Source organism: Pituophis catenifer, unplaced genomic scaffold (genome assembly GCF_029215685.1).
Source record: "Pituophis catenifer annectens isolate HBS135680 unplaced genomic scaffold, rPitCat1.0.hap2 SCAF_1, whole genome shotgun sequence".
NCBI lineage: Eukaryota > Metazoa > Chordata > Lepidosauria > Squamata > Colubridae > Pituophis > Pituophis catenifer.
Genome location: NW_027256881.1, coordinates 1000299 through 1026102, shown reverse-complemented (window position 1 = coordinate 1026102; position 25804 = coordinate 1000299). Strand labels below are relative to the sequence as shown.

Genomic DNA, 25804 nt, shown 5'->3' with positions numbered 1-25804 from the left:
TACTGGCTGTGGAGGAAAAGAAGCCTGCGAAGCAGAATTTGTGGTTAGGGGGGCAGTCGCTGTGACTTGAAGAGCGGTGGCTGCCGGTGAGGCCGTAGAGTTGCGGAACGATCCATTAAGACTATACTTTCAGGGATCATTTCTATAGTATCCAACTAGAGAAATGCACTCGAAAGTGATCAGCCGAGCAAGCCACGAGGAGGAGGTGTAGTGTTCTCTCCTGAGCGCGAAGCCAGCAGGCGGTGCTACTTCGTGTAGCCGCCGCCTGTTATTGATGACCGTTCCGCCTCTTCCTTTAGCGGAGAGGTTGGAGGGAGAGAACGCAGTCTGAGTGGTTTGCTCGCTTCCCCACCCCCTTTTTTACATGAGTAAAATGAAAGAAAAGTTTGTTTTTTATTTTGTTGTTTTCTTGGTTGGTTGAAGAACTGACTGGTGTTTGCCATTCCTTTTTTTTTTTTTTTTAGTAACCCCTTGTTTTTATTTACTACTAGCTGATAATCCAGCGTTGCCCCCAGAAGCGTCAGATAAAATGATACCACCTCGTTGTTTTGCCAGCTGATCCATGATCATTTGGTATGCTTTTTTTCTGATGCTGATTTAGAAGTGGCTTCTTGTCCGCGATATATGCACTAACCAGTTTGACGTTGTAGTTCTTTTCTCGCATATAATCTGCGTGAAGTACGTCCTGTCGGTCTCCTAGTGGTGCAGGCAGGCCGAGTTGCAGTAATGTTTTATTAATCATGGCCATACATTTGTCCTCAAGAATAATCCAAGCCTTGTTGAAAATGTCCAGACCAAATGTAATTTCTAATGTTCCCCCTTACCAGAGGGAGCCCCCTTGTGGAGTACTGTGAAGCCATTACCATGGCAACTCCACTTTGCTGCACAGTAGAAGCCATTTTAAGGCGGTACAGTAGAAGCCATTTTAAGGCACAATAGGCTGTATCTAAACAGAACACATACCTCGAGGGGTCTTAGGGATGTCTTACCCCCAGAGTATTTCTTTCCAGAGAGTAAGTCAACTATGTATCAAGTTTGGTTGAAATTGCTTGAAGGGTTCCAGAGTTATGCTGGAACAGACACACACACAGCCATTTTTATATACTGTATAGACCTAATATCTGGTTTAATCCAGCAGAAAGGCCCTGCCTTTTAATACAGGTAGTTCTTGACTTATGACCACAATTGAGCCCAAAATTTATGTTGCTGAGCAAAACATTTAAGTGAGTTTTGCCCCATTTTATGAAATTTTAATCACGTGACCATGGGGATGCTGCAACGGTCATAAACAGTGGTGAAATCCAATTTTTTTTACTACCGGTTCCGTGGGTGTGGCTTGATGGGCGTGGCAAGGGAAGGATACTGCAAAATCTCCATTCCCTCCCCACTCTGGGGCCAGCCAGAGGTGGCATTTGCTGGTTCTCCGAACTGCTCAAAATTTCCGCTACCGGTTCTCCAGAACCTGTCAGAACCTGCTGGATTTCACCCCTGGTCATAAGGGTGAGAAACAGTCATAAGTCACATTGTTCAGTGCTGTTGTAATTTCAAATGGCCGCTTAACAAATGGTTGTAAATTGAGATCTACTTGTAGTATTTGTTAGCTGGAGAAAGTGCTACAATATTTTTGATTTTTTTTGCTGCAAGAAACCTGCACAGACCCATCAGTGGTGAAATCCAAATTTTCTTACTACCGGTTCTGTGGGCGTGGCTTGGTGGGCGTGGTGTGGCTTGGTGGGCGTGGCTTGTGGGCGTGGCAGGGGAAGGATACTGCAAAATCCCCATTCCCTCCCCACTCCTGGAGGAAGGATATTGCAAAATCTCCATTCCCACCCCACTCTGGGGCCAGCCAGAGGTGGCATTTGCCGGTTCTCCAAACTGCTCAAAATTTCCACTACCAGTTCTCCAGAACCTGTCAGAACCTGCTGGATTTCACCCGAGACCCATGCATTAATTCAGCTGGAGTCCTAATTCCACAAGGTAGCTTAAGGCACCGTTTCTCAATCACGGCATCTTGAAGATATGTGGACTTCAGCCCTTGCTGGCTGGGGAATTCTGGGATATTGAAGTCCACATGTCTTAAAGTTGTGGAGGTTGACAAACTGTGGTAGATGGGCAGCTGTATATTAGTGAATGGTAGTGATGTGGAAGTAATCTGGCGTCCTTAAAAAAATCTCAGGGCATCTTTCTTGGAGTCTTAGTGGACAGCCGATTAAATGTGAGCCAGCAGTGTGTGGCAGCAGCCAAAAAAGCCAATGCAATCCTAAACTGCATTAACAGAGAGATACAATCAAGATCAAATGAGGTACTAATACCAATCTATAAAGCCTTAGTAAGACCACACCTAGAGTACTGCATCCAGTTTTGGTTACCACACTATAAAAAAGATGTGGAGACTCTGGAAAGAGTGCAGAGAAGAGCAACCAGGATGATGAGGGGACTGGAGGCTAAAACATACGATAAACGGTTGCAGGAACTGGGCATGGCTAGTCTAGTGAAGAGAAGGACCAGGGGAGACAGGATAGCAGAGATCCAATATTTGAGGGGCTGCCCCAGAGAAGAGGGGGTCAAGCTGTTTTCCAAAGCACCCGAAGGCCAGACAAGGAACAATGGATGGAAACTGATCAAGGAGAGATTCAACCTGGAAATGAGGAGACATTTTCTGACAGTGAGAACAATCAACCAATAGAACAGAAGTTGCTTTTGGAAGTTGTGGGAGCTTCATCACTGGAGGCTTTGAAGAAGAAAACTGGACTGCCATCTGTCAGAAATGATGTAGGGTCTCCTGCTTGGATGGAGGTTGGACTAGATGGACCCACAAGGTCTCTTCCAGCTCTGTTATTCTCGTTTGAAGAAGCCACAATTAGCCAGATCCAAAGTTACATTTTTTTTTTAATTTGATTTATATGCCTCTCTTCTCCGGAGACTCAGGGCGGCTTACAATGCGTTAAGCAATAGCCTTCATACTTTTGTATATTTATACAAAGTCAGCTTATTGCCCCCACAATCTGGGTCCTCAATTTACCTACCTTAGAAAGGATGGAAGGCTGAGTCAACCTTGAGCCTTGGAGAGATTCGAACCAGCAGAAATTGCAGGCAGCTGGTGTTAATCACAATGCTATCAGTCTGCTGAGCCACCAGGCCCTTTAAGCTGCACACCATGTTTTCAATCCATAATGTTAAAAAGACGATCAAACCCAATGAGGATTTTAAGGCGTTTGGGAATGGAGATGTAGTGTGTTTACAAAAAACAGTTGGCTTTGCAATCATAGGATGCACCTTGATGTACTTTACTACATTTATACGCGGCCCATCTCACTATCCAAGCAATTCTTACAATGTAAAAATAATTCACAGAAATAAAACCGTTAAAACACAATTTAGATCAAAATTGCACCGCATACTCCCTCCTTCCAGCGGTTGGAAGGCTTTGCAACCCTGTGTCACAAGTTAAGGAGCATTTAGTCCAATAAACACGTGAATAGGACCAACATTTGGCAACAGAAACGGATAGTAGCTTGTTCTATGTAAGGAAGCAGCCTCTCTTTTGAAATGCTGTCACTTGCAGCCCTTCGGCAGTGAAATGGTTAACAGAGCGCTGGTTTAAGAGATTGACCCGCCTCTTCCGGTCCTTGTATCGGTGAGCCCCCGTGGGGGAAAAAAAAAAAACCCACCTCAAAGTGAAGCGTGATTGGTTGTCCCGTTCGCTGATGCAAATCTAAAACCAAGGGGCTTATGGGTTCGGTCGTTTGGCTAAAAAATATTTTTTAGGGAAAATGTTTTTTAGGAAAAAAATATTTTCGCAAATAAACGTGATTATTCGACGTTTATTCCTGGGTGCGGAAGGAACGAAGCCGTGTTTGTGGTTAGGGAGGCGGTCGCTATGACTTGAAGAGCGGTGGCGGCGGGTGAGGCCGTAGAATCGCGGAACAATCCGTTAAGACTATACTTTCAGGGATCATTTCTATAGTATCTAACTAGAGAAATGCACTCGAAAGTGATCAGCTGAGCAAGCCACGAGGAGGAGGCGTAGTGTTCTCTCCTGAGCGCGAAGCCCGCAGGCTGTGCTACTTCGTGTAGCCGCCGCCTGCTCTTGATGACCGTTCCGCCTCTTCCATTCGTGGAGAGGTTGGAGGGAGAGAACGCAGTCTGAGTGGTTTGCTCGCTTCCCCACCCCCTTTTTTTTACACGAGTGAAATGAAGAAAAAATGTTGGTTCTGCAGTATTTTCATGCATGGTTTGTTAGATATGGTTGCAAATGTTGACATTTCTGAGTGGATTACTCAGAAATGAGTGAAGTGAAAGAAAAAAATGTTGTTCTGCAGTGTATTTTCGCGCATGGTTCTTTCCACTGTTGCCTCCCCAGGCTTCTCCAACTTCCATATTCCGAATGAAATCAAGCAAGTTGGTTGCAAGTGTTGGCCTTTAATACTCCTTAACATTTTCTGTGCTGATTGCCATTTCTTTTTAAGTCATTCCATCATTTTATTTATTTTATTTTATTTTATTTCGAATTTATATACTGCACCTTCTCCCGAGGGACTCGGGGCGGTGTACAGCCAGATAAAAACATACAATAGAAACAATTAAAAAGATATATATTAATTTGGCCCCAATTTAAAATAACAAACCAATTAAAAATATTTAAAAAAATATTTAATTCAACCTGTACGGACCTGCGCAATCATTCAGGACAAACCCACTTTTCCAACAGGGTATTTTTAACTTCCTCTAGCGCAGAGGTTGGAGGGAGAGAACAGCAATCTGAGTGGTTTGCTCACCACCCCACCCGTTTTTAATCATTGTTAAATAATAGAAAGTATTTTAAACTCGATATTTTGTAAGTAATGAATTACCTGTTTATCTTAGTGACTTCTCACTAAGGGTCGGCAACCTTTTGGATCTCCTTGACCACTAAATTCATAATTTTAAATCCCGCGGACCAGTAATATGAATTTTTTAAAAAAGATATTTGGTGCAATATAAAAAATGGAAATAATTCTTCTGCGGACCACCCGTTGGTGACCGCTGCTCTAGAAAGCCTCATGAGTGACTTTGGGCCAATCACCAGGATATGGTAAGAGTTTTAGTCCCAGTTTAGCTATGTCAGCTGATTAGGTGATTTTGGACCAATCACCGGCAGATAAGAGTTCTAGTCCCACCTTAGCCATGAAAGCTAATTGATGATTTTGAGCCAATGGCCAGCAGATTGGTTTCTAATCCTGCTTTAAGGCCAGCTGGGTAACTGGGCCAATCACCAGGAGACTATGAGTTCTAGTCCCTCCTTAGGCATGAAAACTGACAGGATAATTTTGGGTCAATCACCAGGAGACTATGAGTTCTAGTCCCTCCTTAGGCATGAAAACTGACAGGATAATTTTGGGTCAATCACCAGGAGACTATGAGTTCTAGTCCCTCCTTAGGCATGAAAACTGACAGGATAATTTTGGGTCAATCACCAGGAGACTGTGAGTTCTAGTCCCTCTTTAGGCATGAAAACTGTGACTGGATAATTTTGGGCCAATCACCAGGAGACTGAGTTCTAGTCCCTCCTTAGGCATGAAAGCTGTGACTGGATATCTCGGGGGGAGCTCATTCCAGATAGTGGGTGCCCCCACAGAGAAGGCTCTCCCCCTAGGGGCTGCCAGCGGACATTGTTTGGCCGATGGCACCCGGAGGAGCCCCTCTCTATGAGAGCGTATCGGCCGGTGGGAGGCCGTTTGTGGCAGCAGGCGGTCCCGTAAATTTCTTTCCTTCTATTATTTGGCTTAGTTTTTTTTTTAATTTATATGCCGCCCTTCTCCGGAGACTCAGGGCGGCTTACAATGCGTTAAGCAATAGCCTTCATCCTTTTGTATATTTTTTAATACAAAGTCAGCTTATTGCCCCCACCAACTGGGTCCTCATTTCACCTACCTTAGAAAGGATGGAAGGCTGAGTCAACCTTGAGCCTTGGAGAGATTCGAACCAGCAGTAAATTGCAGGCAGCTGTGTTAATAACAGGGTGCGTAGACCACTGTACTATCAAGGCTCTTTTCATTGAGAAGGACGACGATTAGCTCATTTCCATTCCTGGGGGCTTCAATCTATTTGTTTTATTTATTAAATGAATCGCCCCTGTCACAGACACGCTCCAGAAGACAACTAATTCAAGGTATCTTGGCTGTTGTAAGTTGATTTTTTCCCAGTGGTGAAATCTAAAATTTGTTACTACTGGTTCTGTGGGCGTGGCTTGGTGGGGGTGGGTAATGTGACTGGGTGGGCGTGGCCAATTTTTTTTTTTTAACTTTTAAAACCATTTTTTCTAGAACCTCTTCGGCGGAGAGGTTGTAAAAAATGCTTTCAAAAGGCTCTGACGATCCCAGCTGAGTTGCCTGATCGGCAGAGGCTTTTTAAAAAACTCAGCTGGGATCGTCAGAGGCTTTTAAAAGAAAAAAAGCCTCTGACGATCCCAACTGAGCCGCGCGATCATCAGAGGCTTTTTTTTTTTAACTTTTAAAAGCATTTTTTGGCCGAAGAGGTTGTAGAAAAAATGCTTTTAAAAGTAAAAAAAAAAAGCCTCTGATGATTGTGCGGTTCAGCTGGGCAAGCGGGGGGGGGGGGCAGGGATTTTTGCTACTGGTTGTCTGAACCACCCGCCTCCATCACTACCGGATCGGGCGATCCGGTCCGAACCAGGAGCATTTCACTCCTGGTTTTTTCCCTCCCTTTTCTTCATAATACATAAGAAGGATCATTTTATTTGGAAAAATAGAAACCGGGTGTAATGGATTTCCAGAAAAACCTGATTTCAGATCATGAAATGGAAGAGCAGGGACTGGCGGGAAGTGGAAAGTACTGTGAAACGGTATATAAGTCTGAAGTGCTATTGCTTTTACCTGGGTTTGGTGAATCGATCCCAGCAAACGGAGGCGTATGAACTGTAGAAAAGGATTTGAACCAGGGGTGAAATCTACTTACTTTCCCTACCGGTTCGGAAGTGCGCGCTCCATGTTTGGCACACGCACGCATCACATGCAATTTTGGACCTCTACACATGTGCAAAGTTTTCTGCGCATGCGCAGAGGGTCAAAAACAGGTTACTTCCTGGTTAAAACCAGGAAGTAACGACATCTGGGTGGGTGGGCGGAGCGTCGTGCTGCCGCCGCTACCAGTTCTCCAAATCATGTGCCGCCGCCGCTACCAGTTCGCAGTGCGAACTGGTAGCATTTCACTCCTGATTTGAGCATGTTTCTGTCTCCCTCCCTAAGGAAGATAGTGTAGGTATGAGAAGAACCTGAGGGCGGAGTCAAAAGTGCGGGAGGATCCCTTAGAAGGCAGGGCGGAGGATTTCGGACAATACCTGTATGACAAAATCGCCCAGATCCGGGGGGATTTGGACTCTGACTGGGTAGATCAGGGCAGGGTGACGAGGAACAGTCTTGAGAATGTTATCTGGGAGGAGTTTGATGCTGTGACTCCTGATGATGTGGACAGGATTTTGGGGAGACTTAGTGCGGCCACATGTTTACTGGACCCGTGTCCCTCCTGGTTGGTACTGGCTTCCCGGGAGGTTACACGAGGCTGGCTCCAGGGTGTTATCAACGCTTCGTTGAGTGAGGGTTACTTCCCCACCGCCTTGAAAGAGGCGGTGGTGAGGCCTCTCCTCAAGAAGCCGTCCCTGGATCCGGCAATATTGGCCAACTATCGTCCTGTCTCCAACCTTCGCTTTATGGCGAAGGTTGTTGAGAGTGTGGTCGCACGACAGTTTCCGCAATTCCTGGAGGAAACATCTTATCTAGATCCGTTCCAGTCGGGTTTCAGGTCTGGGCACAGCACAGAAACGGCATTGGTCGCGTTGGTTGATGATCTCTGGAGGGCTCGGGACAGGGGTTGTTCCTCTGTTCTGGTCCTGTTAGACCTCTCAGCGGCTTTTGATACCATCGACCATGGTATCATGCTGCACCGGCTGGAAGAGTTGGGGGTGGGAGGCACCGTGTTGCGGTGGTTCTCCTCTTTTCTCTCCGACCGGTCGCAGTTTGTGTTGGCAGGGGGGCAGAGGTCGACCTCGAGGCCTCTCATTTGTGGAGTGCCGGAGGGATCGGTCCTCTCGCCTCTCCTGTTCAACATTTATGTGAAGCCGCTGGGTGAGATCATCCGTGGCTTTGGGGTGAGATACCACCAGTACGCTGATGACACCCAGCTGTACATCTCCACCCCAGGCCACCCCAACGATGCCCTTGAAGTGATGTCCCAGTGCCTGGAGGCTGTGCGGATCTGGATGGGGAGGAACAGGCTCAGGCTCAACCCTTCCAAGACTGAGTGGCTGTGGCTCCCGGCATCCCGATATAGTCAGCTGACTCCATCACTGACTATTGGGGGCGAGTCATTGGCCCCCACAGAGAGGGCTCGCAATCTGGGAGTCCTCCTGGATACGCAGCTGTCCTTGGAGGAACATCTGACGGCTGTAACCAGGGGGACCTTTTGTCAGGTTCGCCTGATTCGCCAGTTGCGGCCCTTTCTTGATCGGGATTCCCTGTGCACAGTCACTCACGCCCTCGTCACCTCTCGCCTTGACTATTGCAACGCTCTCTACATGGGGCTCCCCTTGAGGAGCACCCGGAGGCTCCAGCTGGTCCAGAACGCAGCAGCGCGGGTAGTGATGGGAGCAGCATGGCGCTCCCATGTAACACCGCTCCTGCGCGAGCTGCACTGGCTCCCAGTGGTCTTCCGGGTGCGCTTCAAGGTGTTGGTTATCACCTTTAAAGCACTCCATGGCATAGGGCCAGTCTCCTGATGATTGGCCCAAAGGCACCCAGTCATCTTTCATGCCTAAGGCAGGACTAGAACTCACAGTCTCCTGATGATTGGCCCAAAGGCACCCAGTCATCTTTCATGCCTAAGGCAGGACTAGAACTCACAGTCTCCTGATGATTGGCCCAAAGGCACCCAGTCATCTTTCATGCCTAAGGCAGGACTAGAACTCACAGTCTCCTGATGATTGGCCCAAAGACACCCAGTCAGCTTTCATGCCTAAGGCAGGACTAGAACTCACAGTCTCCTGATGATTGGCCCCAAATCACCCAACTGGCTTTCATGCCTAAGGCAGGACTAGAACTCACAGTCTCCTGATGATTGGCCCAAAGGCACCTAGCTCGCTTTCATGCCTAAGGCAGGACTAGAACTCACAGTCTCCTGATGATTGGCCCAAAGGCACCCAGTCAGCTTTCATGCCTAAGGCAGGACTAGAACTCACAGTCTCCTGATGATTGGCCCAAAGGCACCCAGTCAGCTTTCATGGCTAAGGCAGGACTAGAACTCACAGTCTCCTGGTGATTGGCCCAAAGGCACCTAGCTGGCTTTCATGCCTAAGGCAGGACTAGAACTCACAGTCTCCTGATGATTGGCCCAAAGGCACCCAGTCAGCTTTCATGGCTAAGGCAGGACTAGAACTCACAGTCTCCTGATGATTGGCCCAAAGGCACCCAGTCAGCTTTCATGCCTAAGGCAGGACTAGAACTCACAGTCTCCTGATGATTGGCCCAAAGGCACCCAGTCAGCTTTCATGGCTAAGGCAGGACTAGAACTCACAGTCTCCTGGTGATTGGCCCAAAGGCACCTAGCTGGCTTTCATGCCTAAGGCAGGACTAGAACTCACAGTCTCCTGATGATTGGCCCAAACACACCCAGTCAGCTTTCATGCCTAAGACAGGACTAGAACTCACAGTCTCCTGATGATTGGCCCAAAGGCACCCAGTCAGCTTTCATGCCTAAGGCAGGACTAGAACTCACAGTCTCCTGATGATTGGCCCAAAGACATCCAGTGAGCTTTCATGCCTAAGGCAGGACTAGAACTCACAGTCTCCTGATGATTGGCCCAAAGACACCCAGTCAGCTTTCATGCCTAAGGCAGGACTAGAACTCACAGTCTCCTGATGATTGGCCCAAAGGCACCCAGTCAGCTTTCATGCCTAAGGCAGGACTAGAACTCACAGTCTCCTGATGATTGGCCCAAAGGCACCCAGTCAGCTTTCATGCCTAAGGCAGGACTAGAACTCACAGTCTCCTGATGATTGGCCCAAAGGCACCCAGTCAGCTTTCATGCCTAAGGCAGGACTAGAACTCACAGTCTCCTGATGATTGGCCCAAAGGCACCCAGTCAGCTTTCATGGCTAAGGCAGGACTAGAACTCACAGTCTCCTGATGATTGGCCCAAAGGCACCCAGTCAGCTTTCATGCCTAAGACAGGACTAGAACTCACAGTCTCCTGATGATTGGCCCAAAGGCACCCAGTCAGCTTTCATGCCTAAGGCAGGACTAGAACTCACAGTCTCCTGATGATTGGCCCAAAGGCACCCAGTCAGCTTTCATGCCTAAGGCAGGACTAGAACTCACAGTCTCCTGATGATTGGCCCAAAGGCACCCAATCAGCTTTCATGCCTAAGGCAGGACTAGAACTCACAGTCTCCTGATGATTGGCCCAAAGTCACCCAGTCAGCTTTCATGCCTAAGGCAGGACTAGAACTCACAGTCTCCTGATGATTGGCCCAAAGACACCCAGTCAGCTTTCATGCCTAAGGCAGGACTAGAACTCACAGTCTCCTGATGATTGGCCCAAAGTCACCCAGTCAGCTTTCATGCCTAAGGCAGGACTAGAACTCACAGTCTCCTGATGATTGGCCCAAAGGCACCCAGTCAGCTTTCATGGCTAAGGCAGGACTAGAACTCACAGTCTCCTGATGATTGGCCCAAAGTCACCCAGTCAGCTTTCATGCCTAAGGCAGGACTAGAACTCACAGTCTCCTGATGATTGGCCCAAAGTCACCCAGTCAGCTTTCATGCCTAAGGCAGGACTAGAACTCACAGTCTCCTGATGATTGGCCCAAAGTCACCCAGTCAGCTTTCATGCCTAAGGCAGGACTAGAACTCACAGTCTCCTGATGATTGGCCCAAAGACACCCAGTCAGCTTTCATGCCTAAGGCAGGACTAGAACTCACAGTCTCCTGATGATTGGCCCAAAGGCACCCAATCAGCTTTCATGCCTAAGGCAGGACTAGAACTCACAGTCTCCTGATGATTGGCCCAAAGGCACCCAGTCAGCTTTCATGCCTAAGACAGGACTAGAACTCACAGTCTCCTGATGATTGGCCCAAAGGCACCCAGTCAGCTTTCATGCCTAAGGCAGGACTAGAACTCACAGTCTCCTGATGATTGGCCCAAAGGCACCCAGTCAGCTTTCATGCCTAAGGCAGGACTAGAACTCACAGTCTCCTGATGATTGGCCCAAAGGCACCCAATCAGCTTTCATGCCTAAGGCAGGACTAGAACTCACAGTCTCCTGATGATTGGCCCAAAGTCACCCAGTCAGCTTTCATGCCTAAGGCAGGACTAGAACTCACAGTCTCCTGATGATTGGCCCAAAGACACCCAGTCAGCTTTCATGCCTAAGGCAGGACTAGAACTCACAGTCTCCTGATGATTGGCCCAAAGTCACCCAGTCAGCTTTCATGCCTAAGGCAGGACTAGAACTCACAGTCTCCTGATGATTGGCCCAAAGGCACCCAATCAGCTTTCATGCCTAAGGCAGGACTAGAACTCTCAGTCTCCTGATGATTGGCCCAAAGTCACCCAGTCAGCTTTCATGCCTAAGGCAGGACTAGAACTCACAGTCTCCTGATGATTGGCCCAAAGACACCCAGTCAGCTTTCATGCCTAAGGCAGGACTAGAACTCACAGTCTCCTGATGATTGGCCCAAAGACACCCAATCAGCTTTCATGCCTAAGGCAGGACTAGAACTCACAGTCTCCTGATGATTGGCCCAAAGTCACCCAGTCAGCTTTCATGCCTAAGGCAGGACTAGAACTCACAGTCTCCTGATGATTGGCCCAAAGGCACCTAGCTGGCTTTCATGCCTAAGGCTGGACTAGAACTCACAGTCTCCTGATGATTGGCCCAAAGACACCCAATCAGCTTTCATGCCTAAGGCTGGACTAGAACTCACAGTCTCCTGATGATTGGCCCAAAGACACCCAGTCAGCTTTCATGCCTAAGGCAGGACTAGAACTCAGTCTCCTGATGATTGGCCCAAAGACACCCAGTCAGCTTTCATGCCTAAGGCAGGACTAGAACTTACAGTCTCCTGATGATTGGCCCAAAGTCACCCAATCAGCTTTCATGCCTAAGGCTGGACTAGAACTCACAGTCTCCTGGTGATTGGCCCAAAGACACCCAGTCAGCTTTCGTGCCTAAGGCAGGACTAGAACTTACAGTCTCCTGGTGATTGGCCCAAAGTCACCCAATCAGCTTTCATGCCTAAGGCAGGACTAGAACTTACAGTCTCCTGGTGATTGGCCCAAAGACACCCAGTCAGCTTTCATGCCTAAGGCAGGACTAGAACTCACAGTCTCCTGGTGATTGGCCCAAAGACACCCAGTCAGCTGTCGTGCCTAAGGCAGGACTAGAACTCACAGTCTCCTGGTGATTGGCCCAAAGACACCCAGTCAGCTTTCGTGCCTAAGGCAGGACTAGAACTCCCGGTCTTGACTTTCTAGCCTGATTCCTTACCCCCAAGGCTGGATCAAACTGGCTCATACGTACAAGGGGGCAAACAAAATGTCAAACACATAATAAATCATGTTCCCACGAGCGCAGGATGGCCTTAGATGCTGAGCACTCCAAATCAAATCATGTGACTGTGGGTGACGAGTATTGGCCATCGAATTTTGAATCTGGATCATAAGTATGTGGGTTTTTTTGGGGGGGGCGGGTGGGGGGTGGGTCTGTCGGAACATCGAATGATCACTAAAGAAGTTGTCGTAAATCAAGGACTAACCTCTATACTTCACTCGGTATTCCAATCTGGGAGAGACACGAATGGCTGGGTGGCTAGTGGATTATGGGAGCCGAAGTCCAAAGCTTTAGAAAATCTTGATGAAATCGTATAGGTCAGTGATGGCTAACCTGTTTGCCGTCGCGTCCGAAAAGAGGGGGGAACGCAGGGCGGTCGTGCGCCTGCGTGCCCACACCCATAATTCATTGCACCTCACACACTGTGCATGCGCGTACAACCCCCCCTCCCCGGCTCCCCCCACTTTTGGCACGGTAGGCCTGTTTTTTACCCTCCCCAGGCTCCCGAGGCTTTTCTGGAGCCTGGGGAGGGTGAAAACAGCCTTCCCCACCCGGAGGCCAGACAAGGCCTGTTTCCTGGCTTCTGGTAGGACTAGAAGGCCCGAAAATCAACTCGCCAGCACATGGATGTGCACTGGAGCTGAGTTAGGGCAATGCTTGCGTGCCCACCGATACGGCTCCGCATGCCACCTTTGGCACGCGTACCATAGGTTCGCCATCACAGGTATAGGTTTGCCTGCTTGGGGTTGGACTAGAAGACCTCCAGGGTCCCTTCCAACTCTTTATTATTCTGTATATTTCCCTAACAAGATTCAGACCTTGTAGGGAAGATGGGCAGCATAACATTGAATGAAGAAGTAAAGTTGAAGTTGACGTTTTTCCTCCTCTCGTTCTGTTAGGAATCGCCACCCAGTCGGTCAACTCCTTAGGACAAACTCCGCTCTTCACCGCCGCCTTGCTCGGACTGGGGAAACTGGTGGATATCCTGTTGGATTATGGGTCGGACCCAAACCAGTAAGTACGAGACATAAATGGGTGGGAAGAAGCGGGATTCAGGTGAAGTTAGTTTTTTCTTTCTTTCTTTCTTTCTTTCTTTCTTTCTTTCTTTCTTTCTTTCTTTCTTTCTTTCTTTCTTTCTTTCTTTCTTTCTTTCTTCTTCTTTCTTTCTTTGAACAAAATTATTTTGTGGTTCTGAGGAAAGTATGAGGAAACCCTACTCTTCGCTTCTCCCTCGGGGCTCATGTGAACCAGAGGGCGGGCCGTCTCCGAAGGGGAATTTGCAGTATCCCAACGGGGAGCAGAAAAGTTAAGGATGGGGGGGGGTCGGCTGCAGGATTGGAACCCTGCCCTTGTAGCAGGCGCCGCGACCCCATCTAGATTTTTTTAAATTAATTAATGACATTATTTATTATGCTTTACTAAGCACATTTATAAGCCTGCCCAACTCACACATGATCGACTATGTGTGGCTTACAACACTTAAAAATCCACCGCATAATAAAAAAAAATTACCCCATTCTTGTTAACTTTGTTAACTTCCTCCTGAAGATTCTTCCAGGTTTTGTTTTTTTACTTCTACTTTTACTTCTTCTACTACTACTTTTCCTTTTACTTCTACTACTACTACTTCTTCTACTTCTTCTACTTCTATTACTTTTACTTCTACTACTACTACTTTTCCTTTTACTTCTACTACTACTACTTCTTCTACTACTTCTACTACTTTTACTTCTACTACTACTACTTTTCCTTTTACTTCTACTACTACTACTTCTTTCACTTCTACTTCTACTGTTACTTCTACTTTTACTACTTTTATATCTACTTTTACTTCTTATTTTACTTCTACTACTACCTACTATTTCTACTACTACTACTACTTCTACATTTACTACTACTTTTACTTTTACTTCTTATTTTACTTCTACTACTATTACTTTTACTTTACTACTACTACTTTTTCTTCTACTTCTTCTTTTACTTCTGTTTTTACTTCTACTTCTACTTTTACTACTTTTACTTCTTTTACTTCTACTACTACCTACTACTTCTACTACTACTACTTCTTCTACTACTACTACTACTAATACTTTTCCTGTACATCTACTTCTACTTTTACTTCTACTTCTACTTCTTTTACTTCTACTACCTACTACTTCTACTACTACTACTTATACTTTTCCTTTACATCTACTTCTATTACTTTTACTTCTACTTCTACTTCTACTTTTACTTCTGCTTTTACTTCTACTTCTACTTCTACTTTTACTTCTGCTTTTACTTTTATTTCTACTACTTTTACTTCTACTTCTTTTACTTCTACTACTACCTACTACTTCTACTACTACTTCTACTACTACTAATACTTTTCCTTTACATCTACTTCTACTACTTTTACTTCTACTTCTACTACTTCTACTTTTATTTTTACTTTTACTTCTACTTTTCTTCACTTGTAAGCCTCAACTTACAAGTAAAGACATTTGGCAGCTGGCTCGTATTTATGACGGTTGCAGTGTTCTGGGATCACGTGATCCCCTTTTTACGAACTTCTGGCAACCAAAGTCCATGGGGAAGCCGGATTCCCTTAACAACCGTGTTTCTAACTTAACAACTGCCGCGATCCACTTAACAACTGTGGCCAGAAAGGTTGTAAAATGGGGCAAAACTCACATCACAGCTGTCTTGCTTAGCAGTGGAAATATTTGGGGATCAATTGCCGTCGTAAGTCGAGGATGATCTGTAAAAGAATGTGCTTTAGAGAGTTAGAGGAAGTAGCGGAATCACGCGTGAAGTCCACGGCTTTGTTGTTGTGATTTCAGCCGTTGTTACGACGGGAGCACCCCTGTCCATGCTGCGGCCTTTTCAGGAAGCCAGTTCATTCTTAGCAAACTACTGGACGCAGGCGGGGACCTGCGACTCCACGACAAGGATGGGAGGACCCCGCAAAGCTGGGCCATGACGGCAGGGAAGGAAAGCAGCGCACAGGTATGTCGTGGCGTGCGTTTAACGATGTGCCCTTGGGAAGCTTGTGGTAGGGGTGAAATCCAGCAGGTTCTGACAGGTTCTGAAGAACCGGTAGGGGAAATTTTGAGCAGTTTCGAGAACCGGCAAATATCACTTCTGGCTGGCCCCGGAGTGGGGTGGGAATGGAGATTTTGCAGTATCCTTCCCAAGGAGTGGGGAGGGAATGGGGATTTTGCAGTATCCTTCCCCCAGGAGTGGTGTGGGAATGGGGATTTTGCAGTATCCTTCCCCCAGGAGTGGGGTGGGAATGGAGATTTTGCAGTATCCTTCCCCCTGGAGTGGTGTGGGAATGGGGATTTTGCAGTATCCTTCCCCCAGGAGTGGGGTGGGAATGGGGATTTTGCAGTATCCTTCCGCCTGGAGTGGTGTGGGAATGGGGATTTTGCAGTATCCTTCCCCCAGGGGTGGGGAGGGAATGGGGATTTTGCAGTATCCTTCCCGAGGAGTGGGGAGGGAATGGGGATTTTGAAGTATCCTTCCCCCAGGAGTGGGGAGGGAATGAGGATTTTGCAGTATCCTTCCCCCTGGAGTGGTGTGGGAACGGAGAATTTGCAGTATCCTTTCCCCAGGAATGGGGAGGGAATGGGGATTTTGCAGTATCCTTCCCGAGGAGTGGTGTGGGAATGGGGATTTTGCAGTATCCTTCCCCCAGGAGTGGGGAGGGAATAGGGATTTTGCAGTATCCTTCCCGAGGAGTGGGGAGGGAATGGGGATTTTTCAGTATCCTTCCCCCAGGAGTGGGGAGGGAATGGGGATTTTGCAGTATCCTTCCCCCAGGAGTGGGGAGGGAATGGGGATTTTGAAGTATCCTTCCCCCAGGAGTGGGGAGGGAATGAGGATTTTGCAGTATCCTTCCCCAGCCACGCCCACCAAGCCACACCGATAGAAGCGGTAGTAAAAAATTTGGATTTCACCACTGGCTTGTGGGTGAAGTTTTGTAGCATTTGGGAGGAAGTGAGCAAACATGGAGTATGGTGGTTAAAAAAAACTCCCACTGAGTTAAAAACTGGGAGATGGATATTTGGACCGCTTCATTTTCCTCTTCCTCCCTCAACCCTTTTTTTTCCTTTCGTGCTATGCCATTTTTCCCCCCCATGCCATCCCTCTGCTCAACAACTCATTCCCACAACGCTGTCAAAGTATTTAGTCAGGCTGCGTTACTATTCTTATCATCCTTCCTATTACCTATCTCCTTTTTCTACTTAACGGCTGTTGCTTTGTATCTTTACGATTTATATTGGTATTATTTAGTTTCCTAAGTACGATTTGTGTTGATGGTCTATTTAGTATCCTATGGCTATCCCCATGTGTTGTATCTTACGATTTATGATGAATGTATTTTTACGATGACTATGATCGTGATTTATGTCTTATAGCTTTTATGTGCAATGTGAGCTTATGCACCGAAGACAAATTCCTTGTGTGTCCAATCATGCTTGGCCAATAAAGAATTCTGCTCTGCTCCGCTCTGCTCCGCTCCGTTCCACATCCTATCCTACCTTATCCTATCCTATCCTATCCTATCCTATCCTATCCTATTCCATCCCATGCCATCCCATATTTTCTATTCCATTCCATTCCATATTTTCTGTTCTATTCCATTCTATTCCATTCCATTCTATTCCATTCCATATTTTCTATTCTATTCCATTCCATTCCATTCCATATTTTCTATTCTATTCCATTCCAGTCCAGTCCAGTCCAGTCCAGTCCAGTCCAGTCCAGTCCAGTCCAGTCCAGTCTAGTCTAGTCTAGTCCAGTCCATATTTTCTATTCTATTCCATTCGATTCCATTCCATATTTTCTATTCTATTCTATGCTATGCCATGCCATTCCATTCCCATATTTTCTATTCTATTCCATTCTATTCCATTCCATTCTATTCCATTCCATATTTTCTATTCTATTCCATTCCATTCCATTCCATATTTTCTATTCTATTCCATTCCAGTCCAGTCCAGTCCAGTCTAGTCGTCTAGTCCAGTCCATATTTTCTATTCTATTCCATTCGATTCCATTCCATATTTTCTATTCTATTCTATGCTATGCCATGTCATTCCATTCCCATATTTTCTATTCTATTCCATTCCATATTTTCTATTCTGTTCCATTCCATTCCATATTTTCTATTCTATTCTATTCCATTCCATTCCGTATTTTCTATTCTATTCTATTCCAGTCCAGTCCAGTCCAGTCTAGTCTAGTCAGTCCATATTTTCTATTCTATTCTATTCCATTCCATTCCATTCCATATTTTCTATTCTATTCCATTCTATTCCATTCCATATTTTCTATTCTATTCCATTCCATATTTTCTATTCTATTCTGTTCTATTCCATTCCATTCCATATTTTCTATTCTATTACATTCCATTCCATTCCATATTTTCTATTCTATTCTATTCTATTCTATTCTATTCCATATTTTCTATTCTATTCTATTCTATTCCAGTCCAGTCCAGTCTAGTCCAGTCCATATTTTCTATTCTATTCTATTCCATTCCATTCCATATTTTCTATTCTATTCCATTCCATTCCATTCCCATATTTTCTATTCTATTCCATTCCATATTTTCTATTCTATTCCATTCCATATTTTCTATTCTATTCCATTCCATATTTTCTATTCCGTTCAATTCCATTCCATTCCGTTCCATTCCATTCCATTCCATTCTTATTTCTTTTCTATTTCTATTTCTATTGTTTTGTTTAAGAAATGTAACACAGAGAATTTTTCTTAATAATTTAGGCGTTCTGGAAACTCTCTAATTAATCAGCAGCACACAAAATACTTTCGAGTTTATGCTGACTGGGGAATTCTGGGAATTGAAGTGCACAAATCTTAAAAGTTATCAAGCTTAAGATATCCTTGCTTTAAAAAATTTAACCCAGCAGTCTACCCCCCCCCCACACACACACCTTTCCGTGTTTTTCAAAAGTGGTCCTTCCCTCCTGCCCCTTTTTCCTGGGGGGGGGGGAAACTAATTTCGGCTTTGCATGGAATCCACAGCTTTACCTGTTGGACTGCGGTTTTGCTTTCAGATGCTCGAATTTATCCAGCGCTGCACCACTCACATGCAAGTCGTCCTGCAGAATCAGTCCTTGGATTTATTAAGGAAAGTGGACTCCCCCCGGGCCCTAGTCCACAGTCCCTCCAAGTTTGGGGGGTTTACTCAAGGGTAAGTCAAAGGAACTCTGGGTTTTCACTATCCCATAATAAGCCAGCAGTCCTGGGGTGTGTGTGTGGTGAGGAGGAGTTTTCCAAGGAAAATGTCCCAAAATGCCCATGCTGCCTAGGGAATTCTGGGAGTGGAAGTCCACCCCTCTTAAGCATGCTGGCTGGGGGATTCTGGGAGTGGAAGTCCACCCCTCTTAAAGCATGCTGGCTGGGGGATTCTGGGAGTGGAAGTCCACCCCTCTTAAAGCATGCTGGCTGGGGCATTCTGGGAGTGGAAGTCCACCCCTCTTAAAGCATGCTGGCTGGGGGATTCTGGGAGTGGAAGTCCACCCCTCTTAAAGCATGCTGGCTGGGGCATTCTGGGAGTGGAAGTCCACCCCTCTTAAAGCATGCTGGCTGGGGGATTCTGGGAGTGGAAGTCCATCCCTCTTAAAGCATGCTGGCTGGGGAATTCTGGGAATTGAAGTCCACCCCTCTTAAAGCATGGCTGGCTGGGGCATTCTGGGAGTGGAAGTCCACCCCTCTTAAAGCATGCTGGCTGGGGGATTCTGGGAGTGGAAGTCCACCCATCTTAAAGCATGCTGGCTGGGGAATTCTGGGAGTTGAAGTCCACCCCTTTTAAAATGGCTCTAGGCCTAGATGTTAGCATAGATATAGTGTAAGATATCCTAGGTTTAGTAATAAGTAGAAAATAAGTACGTTTGTCCATTTTTAAAAATAACAGTTTTCCTAGGGAAACACAAAACTCTCTTGTTCGTGGCTACTCCATCCCATTTCCCAAAATCCCCCTCACAATTCTCCCTCTTGTGCTTCAGGGCAGCTGACAGCCCACTTGGGAGGTTCATGAAACGTGTGAGCAGCATGTCGCAAAGCATCTTCAGTTTCGGCTTTGGGAAGGTAAGAGGACAGGTTCAAGATGGCGGAGATTGTGTGGCCTCCATTCATTCAGGGTGTGTACGCACAACACGACAGTCAAGTGTCCCATAAGGGGCTTTGTGAAGGCTGCCCAAAATGGTGTGAAAGTCCAAGGAAGTGGATTTTGGTGGCCCTCAAAGAGGATTTCCTGAAATTACAAGCTGTTAGCCGGTGGAACAGACTGCCACATGATGTGAAGCAGCACTTTTTTGGATTTTTTTGAGGTCTTCGAAGAGAGGCCATCTTGTAATAGGCGAGATGTTCTCGTGGTGATCGCTAAAATACCTTCCAATTAATTAATTAATTAATTAATTAATTAATTAATTAATTAATAACATTTATATAGCCACATGTTCTTAGGATAACTCTGGGCGGCTCCTGAGAAAATAATTTTAAACACTGTAAAACATGCTCAGTGAAAACACCGACTGCAGCAAAAAGGGTTATAAAAACATGTGCAACTCTCTTAGTGACTACCTTGGTTAGTGACAGAAATTCTGGTCCCAATTGTGGGAAGTTAAGGACTAGCTGTATAGATCTTCACATTCTTACATACAAAACTCTCGGGAGCGAGAATGCTGTTAAATCCCATCTCAAGTCTTGTAGGATGCTGCTTCCAGTTCTTCTCAATTCTTCCTCCCTTCTCTCTTTGCTTCCTTTCCTCCTTTCTTCCTTTCCTCCTTCCTTTCCTCCTTCCCTTCCTTCCTTCCTTCCTTCCTTTCCTCTCTTCTCTCCCTCTTATCTTCTATCTGTTTCTCATTCCTCCGTCCCTTTTCTCATTCTCCTTCCTCCCCTCTGTTTTTTCCTTTCTCCATTTCTTTCCTTCCTTCCATTTCCCTCTTCCCTTCCATTTCTTTCTTCCTTTCCTTCCTTCCTTTCCTTCCTGAGGGATGTTTCTCCATTCTCCTACCTACCTACCTCTTTGTTTTATTCATTCTTTCCTTCCTTCCCCCTCTTATCCTTCCTTTCCTTTCTTTCTTCCTTTCTTCTTCTCTTTTCTCCTTCTTTCCTCCTTATCTTCCTTTCCTTTCTTTCCTTTTTCACTCTTTTCTCCCCCTTCTTTCCCTTCCTATTTTTCTTTTCTCCATTTCTTTCCTTTCATCCCTCACTCTTCTTCTTCCTACCTTTCTCCATTCTCCTTCCCTTTTGTTTGTTTTCATTCATTCATTCTTCCTTTCCTTCCTTCCTTCTCTCCCTCTTTTCTCCTTCCTTTTTTGTCTTCTTCTCTTTTCCCCTCTTTTCTCCTTCCTTCCTCCCTTCTTTTTCATTTCCCTTCCCTTTTCTTTCCTTCCGTTTCCTTTCCTCCACTTTCCTTTCCTCCTACCCTTTCTCGCTCTCTTCTCACCCTTCCTTCCTTCCTTTCCTTCCTTCCCTCCCTCTTTTCTCCTTCCTTTTTTTTCTTCTTCTCTTTTCCCCTCTTTTCTCCTTCCTTCCTCCCTTCTTTTTCATTTCCCTTCCCTTTTCTTTCCTTCCGTTTCCTTTCCTCCACTTTCCTTTCCTCCTACCCTTTCTCGCTCTCTCTTCTCACCCTTCCTTCCTTCCTTCCCTCCCTCTTTTCTCCTTCCTTTTTTTTCTTCTTCTCTTTTCCCCCTTTTCTCCTTCCTTCCTCCCTTCTTTTTCATTTCCCTTCCCTTTTCTTTCCTTCCGTTTCCTTTCCTCGACTTTCCTTTCCTCCTACCCTTTCTCGCTCTCTTTTCTCACCCTTCCTTCCTTCCTTCCTTCCCTCCCTCCCTCTTTTCTCCTTCCTTTTTCTTCTTCTTCACTTTTCCCCTCTTTTCTCCTTCCTCCCTCCCTCCCTTCTTTTTCATTTCCCTTCCCTTTTCTTTCCTTCCGTTTCCTTTCCTCGACTTTCCTTTCCTCCTACCCTTTCTCGCTCTCTTTTCTCACCCTTCCTTCCTTCCTTCCTTCCTTCCTTCCTTCCTTCCTTCCTTCCTTCCCTCTTTTCTCCTTCCTTTTTTCTTTCTCCCTCCCTCCAGTTTTTTCTCAACAGCAAGAGGCAGCTGGGCTACCTGGCTTCCCTTCCCATCATCGCGGATAAAGAAGTGGTTCAGGCCGATGATGAGCCCACATTCTCTTTCTCCACTGGGCCCTACATGAACATGACCAAGTAAGTGTCCACCATATGACCTTCAAAGCAGAGATAGGACCTGGCACTAACGCCAGGTGAAGACTTGGCACCCCGCCCCCCCTCCCCGGGCCAGGCTGCCCAGCCAAACCCAGCCTCCGCTCCCTGCCCAACCCACCCACCTACCTGCCTACCTTCCAGGGTTGTCGTCGTGCTACTCCCCCATCCCAATTTAACCTGGTTTCTTCCACTTCGGCCTACTCTTCCACTTCGGCCTACTCTCGCCTTTCCCTCCTGCAAGGCATACGTCCCGCACATTGTGGGCAAAACCGACACTCCCTTCTTTCTCCCCACAGCCTGATGTGGGGTGGCAGCCGTGTGACGGTGAAGGAGCTGAATATCCAGCCTCACCAACATTGCAGCAAACTGCGTCTCTCCGACCTCCTTTTGGCTGAGCAGGAGTATAGCAGGTGCGCACCTTGTGTGTGTGTGTGTTTGTGTGTAAAGCCACACAATTGTGCGTTCAGGATGGGGTTTGCACGGCCCCCGCAATCATCATCATCATCTTTTAATGACCCCGTAATCCCTTGCGGGGTAAGAGTTCTGGGCAACTGAATGGAGCTGAGTGTTTTACTGGCCGGATGCCTTTCCTGTTGCCAATGCGGAGTTACATTCGGCAGATATATTCTCATGGCGCCCAGAGAGAGAAATTATCTGCCTCAGCCTAGGATCGGACTCGCGGCCTCCTGATTGTGAGGCGAGAGCTCCGCCTCTCGGCCACCGCACCACTCTTGCAGCCCCCCCGCCACCCCCCGCAATGAGAGGGACTTTTGGGTTGCGGGTTTTCTCTGCAAACGGGGTCCTCTCTTCCCGCTTTGCAGCCAGCTCCACCACCCTCACCTGCTGCTGCTGATGGCCGTCTGTCTGTCCAGCGACTTGGAGAAGACCCGTCTGGTGTTCGAGAGGGTGAATTTTGGGTCTCTCTACAGCATCCTTCACGAGAGGGTAAACCTTGTGTCTTCCTAAGAGCTTCTTTGTGGGGTGTCGCTTCCCACCTGGTATGAATAAAATATTACAAAAATGTTCTTTTAAAAAGCACGAAACATTTAATAACAATTTACCTGTGCCCTTGCAATGTTTCTGCACTGCCCATCTCCCTTGGACTTTGAACGGGGGGGGGTGTTTCAAAGTCTTGTAGCCACCCTTAGTCTCCGGAGAAGGGTGGCATATAAATAGAACCAATCAATCAATCAATCAATCAATCAATCAATCAATCAATCAGATCAATCAATCAAATGTTTATTTTCTTTCCCTTCCTCCTCCTCGCCCCTCCCCATCGCCTGCTCTAGCGCTCCGAGTTCCCGGTGTTGCAAATGGAAACGATTGTGCACCTGCTGATCCAGGTGAGCGATGCCCTCCGGTACCTCCACCTGCGCGGCTTCATCCACCGGACCCTCAGCTCCTACGCCGTGGTGATTGTTCTGACTGGGGAAGCGAAGCTGACCAACCTGGAGCATATGATTGAAAGGTAAGCCCACACCACCTCCCCTCCCCTCCCCTCCCCTCCCTTTTTCTCCAATGTCCTTTCCCTCCCCTCCCCTCTCTTCTCTTGCCCTCCCTTCCCTTCAAGGAGGAAGAGACTGGACAGACATTTGTCAGAAATGGTATGGATGTCTCCTGCTTGAACAGGGTTGGACTAGAGGACCTCCAAGGTCCCTTCTAACTTTGTTATTCTTTGTTCTGTGTTCCTTCAATTTACATTCCTTTCTCTTCCTAAATTTTTCTCTCTTCTCTTCTCTTTCCTTCCCTTCTCCTTCCTTTCCTCTTTCCTTTCTTTCCACTTTTCTATCTTCCATTCCTCCCTCCCTTTTCCTTCCCTTCCCTTCCATTCTTACTACTCTTCTCTTCCCTTCTCTTCCCTGTTCTTTCCTCCCTCTCTTTTCTTCCTTTCTTTTCTTCCTTTCTCCTTCCTTTCCTCTTTCCTTTCTTCCCACTTTTCTATTTTCCATTCCTCCCTCCCTTTTCCTTTCCTTTCCTTTCCTTTCCTTTCCTTTCCTTTCCTTTCCTTTCCTTTCCTTTCCTTTCCTTTCCTTCCATTCTATTCTTATTACTCTTCTCTTCCCTTCCTTCCCTGTTCTTTCCTCCCTCTCTTTTCTTCCTTTCCTTCCTTTCCTCTTTCCTTTCTTTCCACTTTTCTATCTTCCATTCCTCCCTCCCTTTTCCTTCCCTTCCCTTCCCTTCTTATTACTCTTCTCCCTTCCCTTCCCTGTTCTTTCCTCCCTCTCTTTTCTTCCTTTCCTTTCCTTCCTTTCTCCTTTCTTTCCTCTTTCCTTTCTTCCCACTTTTCTATCTTCCATTCCTCCCTCCCTTTTCCTTCCCTTCCCTTCCCTTCCCTTCCCTTCCCTTCCCTTCCCTTCCCTTTCCTTCCCTTCTTATTACTCTTCTCTTCCCTTCCCTGTTCTTTCCTCCCTCTCTTTTCTTCCTTTCCTTTCCTTCCTTTCCTCTTTCCTTTCTTCCCACTTTTCTATCTTCCATTCCTCCCTCCCTTTTCCTTCCCTTCCCCATCCCCATCCCAGATTCTGACAATATAGCTTTACAATAAACTAGATTTCGCCCATTGGGTTGCGATTCCAATCTGGTTGACCTCGGTCTTTTTAAGTCTGAAAGTACCGCCCTCCCTCCCGTCTCCTTTACTCCCTGGGAAACTAGGGAGGGTCCCTTCTCTTTCCCTGTCCCTTATGGAGCAGAGGGCTAAGTCGTCTCTTCTCTGATCATTCCCTCGGCTGAGTCTCTCAGCCTCGGTCTCCCAAGGTCTTTCCCTCATACCCTCACACGGTCCCTTTTGTCCCCCATCTCCAGGATGCGAGAGATCCAGTGGTGGGGTTCAGCTGGTTCGGACCAGTTCGGGTGAATCAGTAGTGGCAACCTGCGGGTGGGCGCCCACCTGCCCCAGTGCTATGCCATCCTATTTAGCCACATTTTCTAAGCCATGTGCATGCAAGCAAAGCTAATGCGTGCACTCACATTTTCGGTGCGGCGAACCGGTGGTAAATGTATGTGAAACCAGTGGTGAAATCCAAATTGTTTTACTACTGGTTCTGTGGGCGTGGCTTGGTGGGTGTGGTGTGGCTTGGTGGGCGTGGCTTGGTGGGCGTGGCAGGGGAAAGATACTGCAACACCCCCATTCCCTCCCCACTCCTGGGGGAAGGATATTGCAAAATCTCCACTCCCTCCCCACTTTGGGACCAGGCAGAGGTGGTATTTGCCGGTTCTCCGAACTCAAAATTTCCACTACCGGTTCTCCAGAACCTGTCAGAACCTGCTGGATTTCACCCCTGCGTGAAACCTACCAGTGGTGGGATTCACATTTTTTTACTACCGGTTCTGTGGGCGTGGTGTGGCTTGGTGGGCGGGGCTTGGTGGGCATGGCAGAGGAAGATTGCTGCAAAATCCCCATTCCCTCCTGATCAGCTGGGACTCGGGAGGCAGAGAATAGACGGGGGCAGGGCCAGCCAGAGGTGGTATTTACCGGTTCTCCGAACTACTCAAAATTTCCGCTACCGGTTCTCCAGGATTGGTCAGAACCTGCTGAAACCCACCTCTGGAGAGATCTCCAAAGGACGGTGATCTCGGCCCCCAAGTGGGTGGGTGGGGGGGCTACCTGTTCTTCCCCAACCCTGAGCATCATCTTCCCTTGTCGGCAGCAAAGACGGAGGGGAGCACAGCGACCTGACACGGGTGCCCATCCCTCCCCAGCTGTACAAGTGGTGCGCCCCGGAAGTGATCCTGGAGCGGACGGCGACTTTCAAATCGGACGTCTACAGTTTTTGCGCCGTCATGCAGGAGGCGTTTACAGGTACAGCAAAGAATTAAAATCTCATTTTTTGGTTTTCTCTTCCTTCTTGGTTTTCTTTTTTTTCTTAAAAAAAAATTCTTTTCTGTGTTTTCCTCTTGTAAGGCCTAAAGATCGCTTTAGAAAGACAGAAAAATTGACAGCGCAAAAGGACCTGGGGTT

The 25804-nt window shown here is 47.0% G+C and overlaps 1 protein-coding gene and 2 non-coding genes across 3 annotated transcripts in view; all 3 read left to right on the top strand.

The window, feature by feature from the left end:
* The window catches only part of TEX14 (testis expressed 14, intercellular bridge forming factor), an 88064-nt gene that overhangs the window by 5465 nt on the left and 56795 nt on the right, over positions 1-25804 (top strand). The window contains exons 2-10 of the mRNA XM_070944982.1: positions 13505-13619; positions 15428-15593; positions 18674-18810; positions 19625-19706; positions 21701-21831; positions 22146-22259; positions 22671-22794; positions 23139-23317; positions 25494-25645. Of these exons, the coding sequence (XP_070801083.1) occupies positions 13505-13619; positions 15428-15593; positions 18674-18810; positions 19625-19706; positions 21701-21831; positions 22146-22259; positions 22671-22794; positions 23139-23317; positions 25494-25645 (1200 nt within the window). The remainder of the gene's footprint in view (positions 1-13504; positions 13620-15427; positions 15594-18673; positions 18811-19624; positions 19707-21700; positions 21832-22145; positions 22260-22670; positions 22795-23138; positions 23318-25493; positions 25646-25804) is intronic.
* LOC139309171 (small nucleolar RNA U3) lies at positions 118-336 on the top strand. Its single transcript, XR_011599825.1, has one exon. It is a non-coding gene; the product is annotated as a small nucleolar RNA U3 (small nucleolar RNA).
* LOC139309172 (small nucleolar RNA U3) lies at positions 3937-4155 on the top strand. The gene has a single exon (XR_011599826.1). It is a non-coding gene; the product is annotated as a small nucleolar RNA U3 (small nucleolar RNA).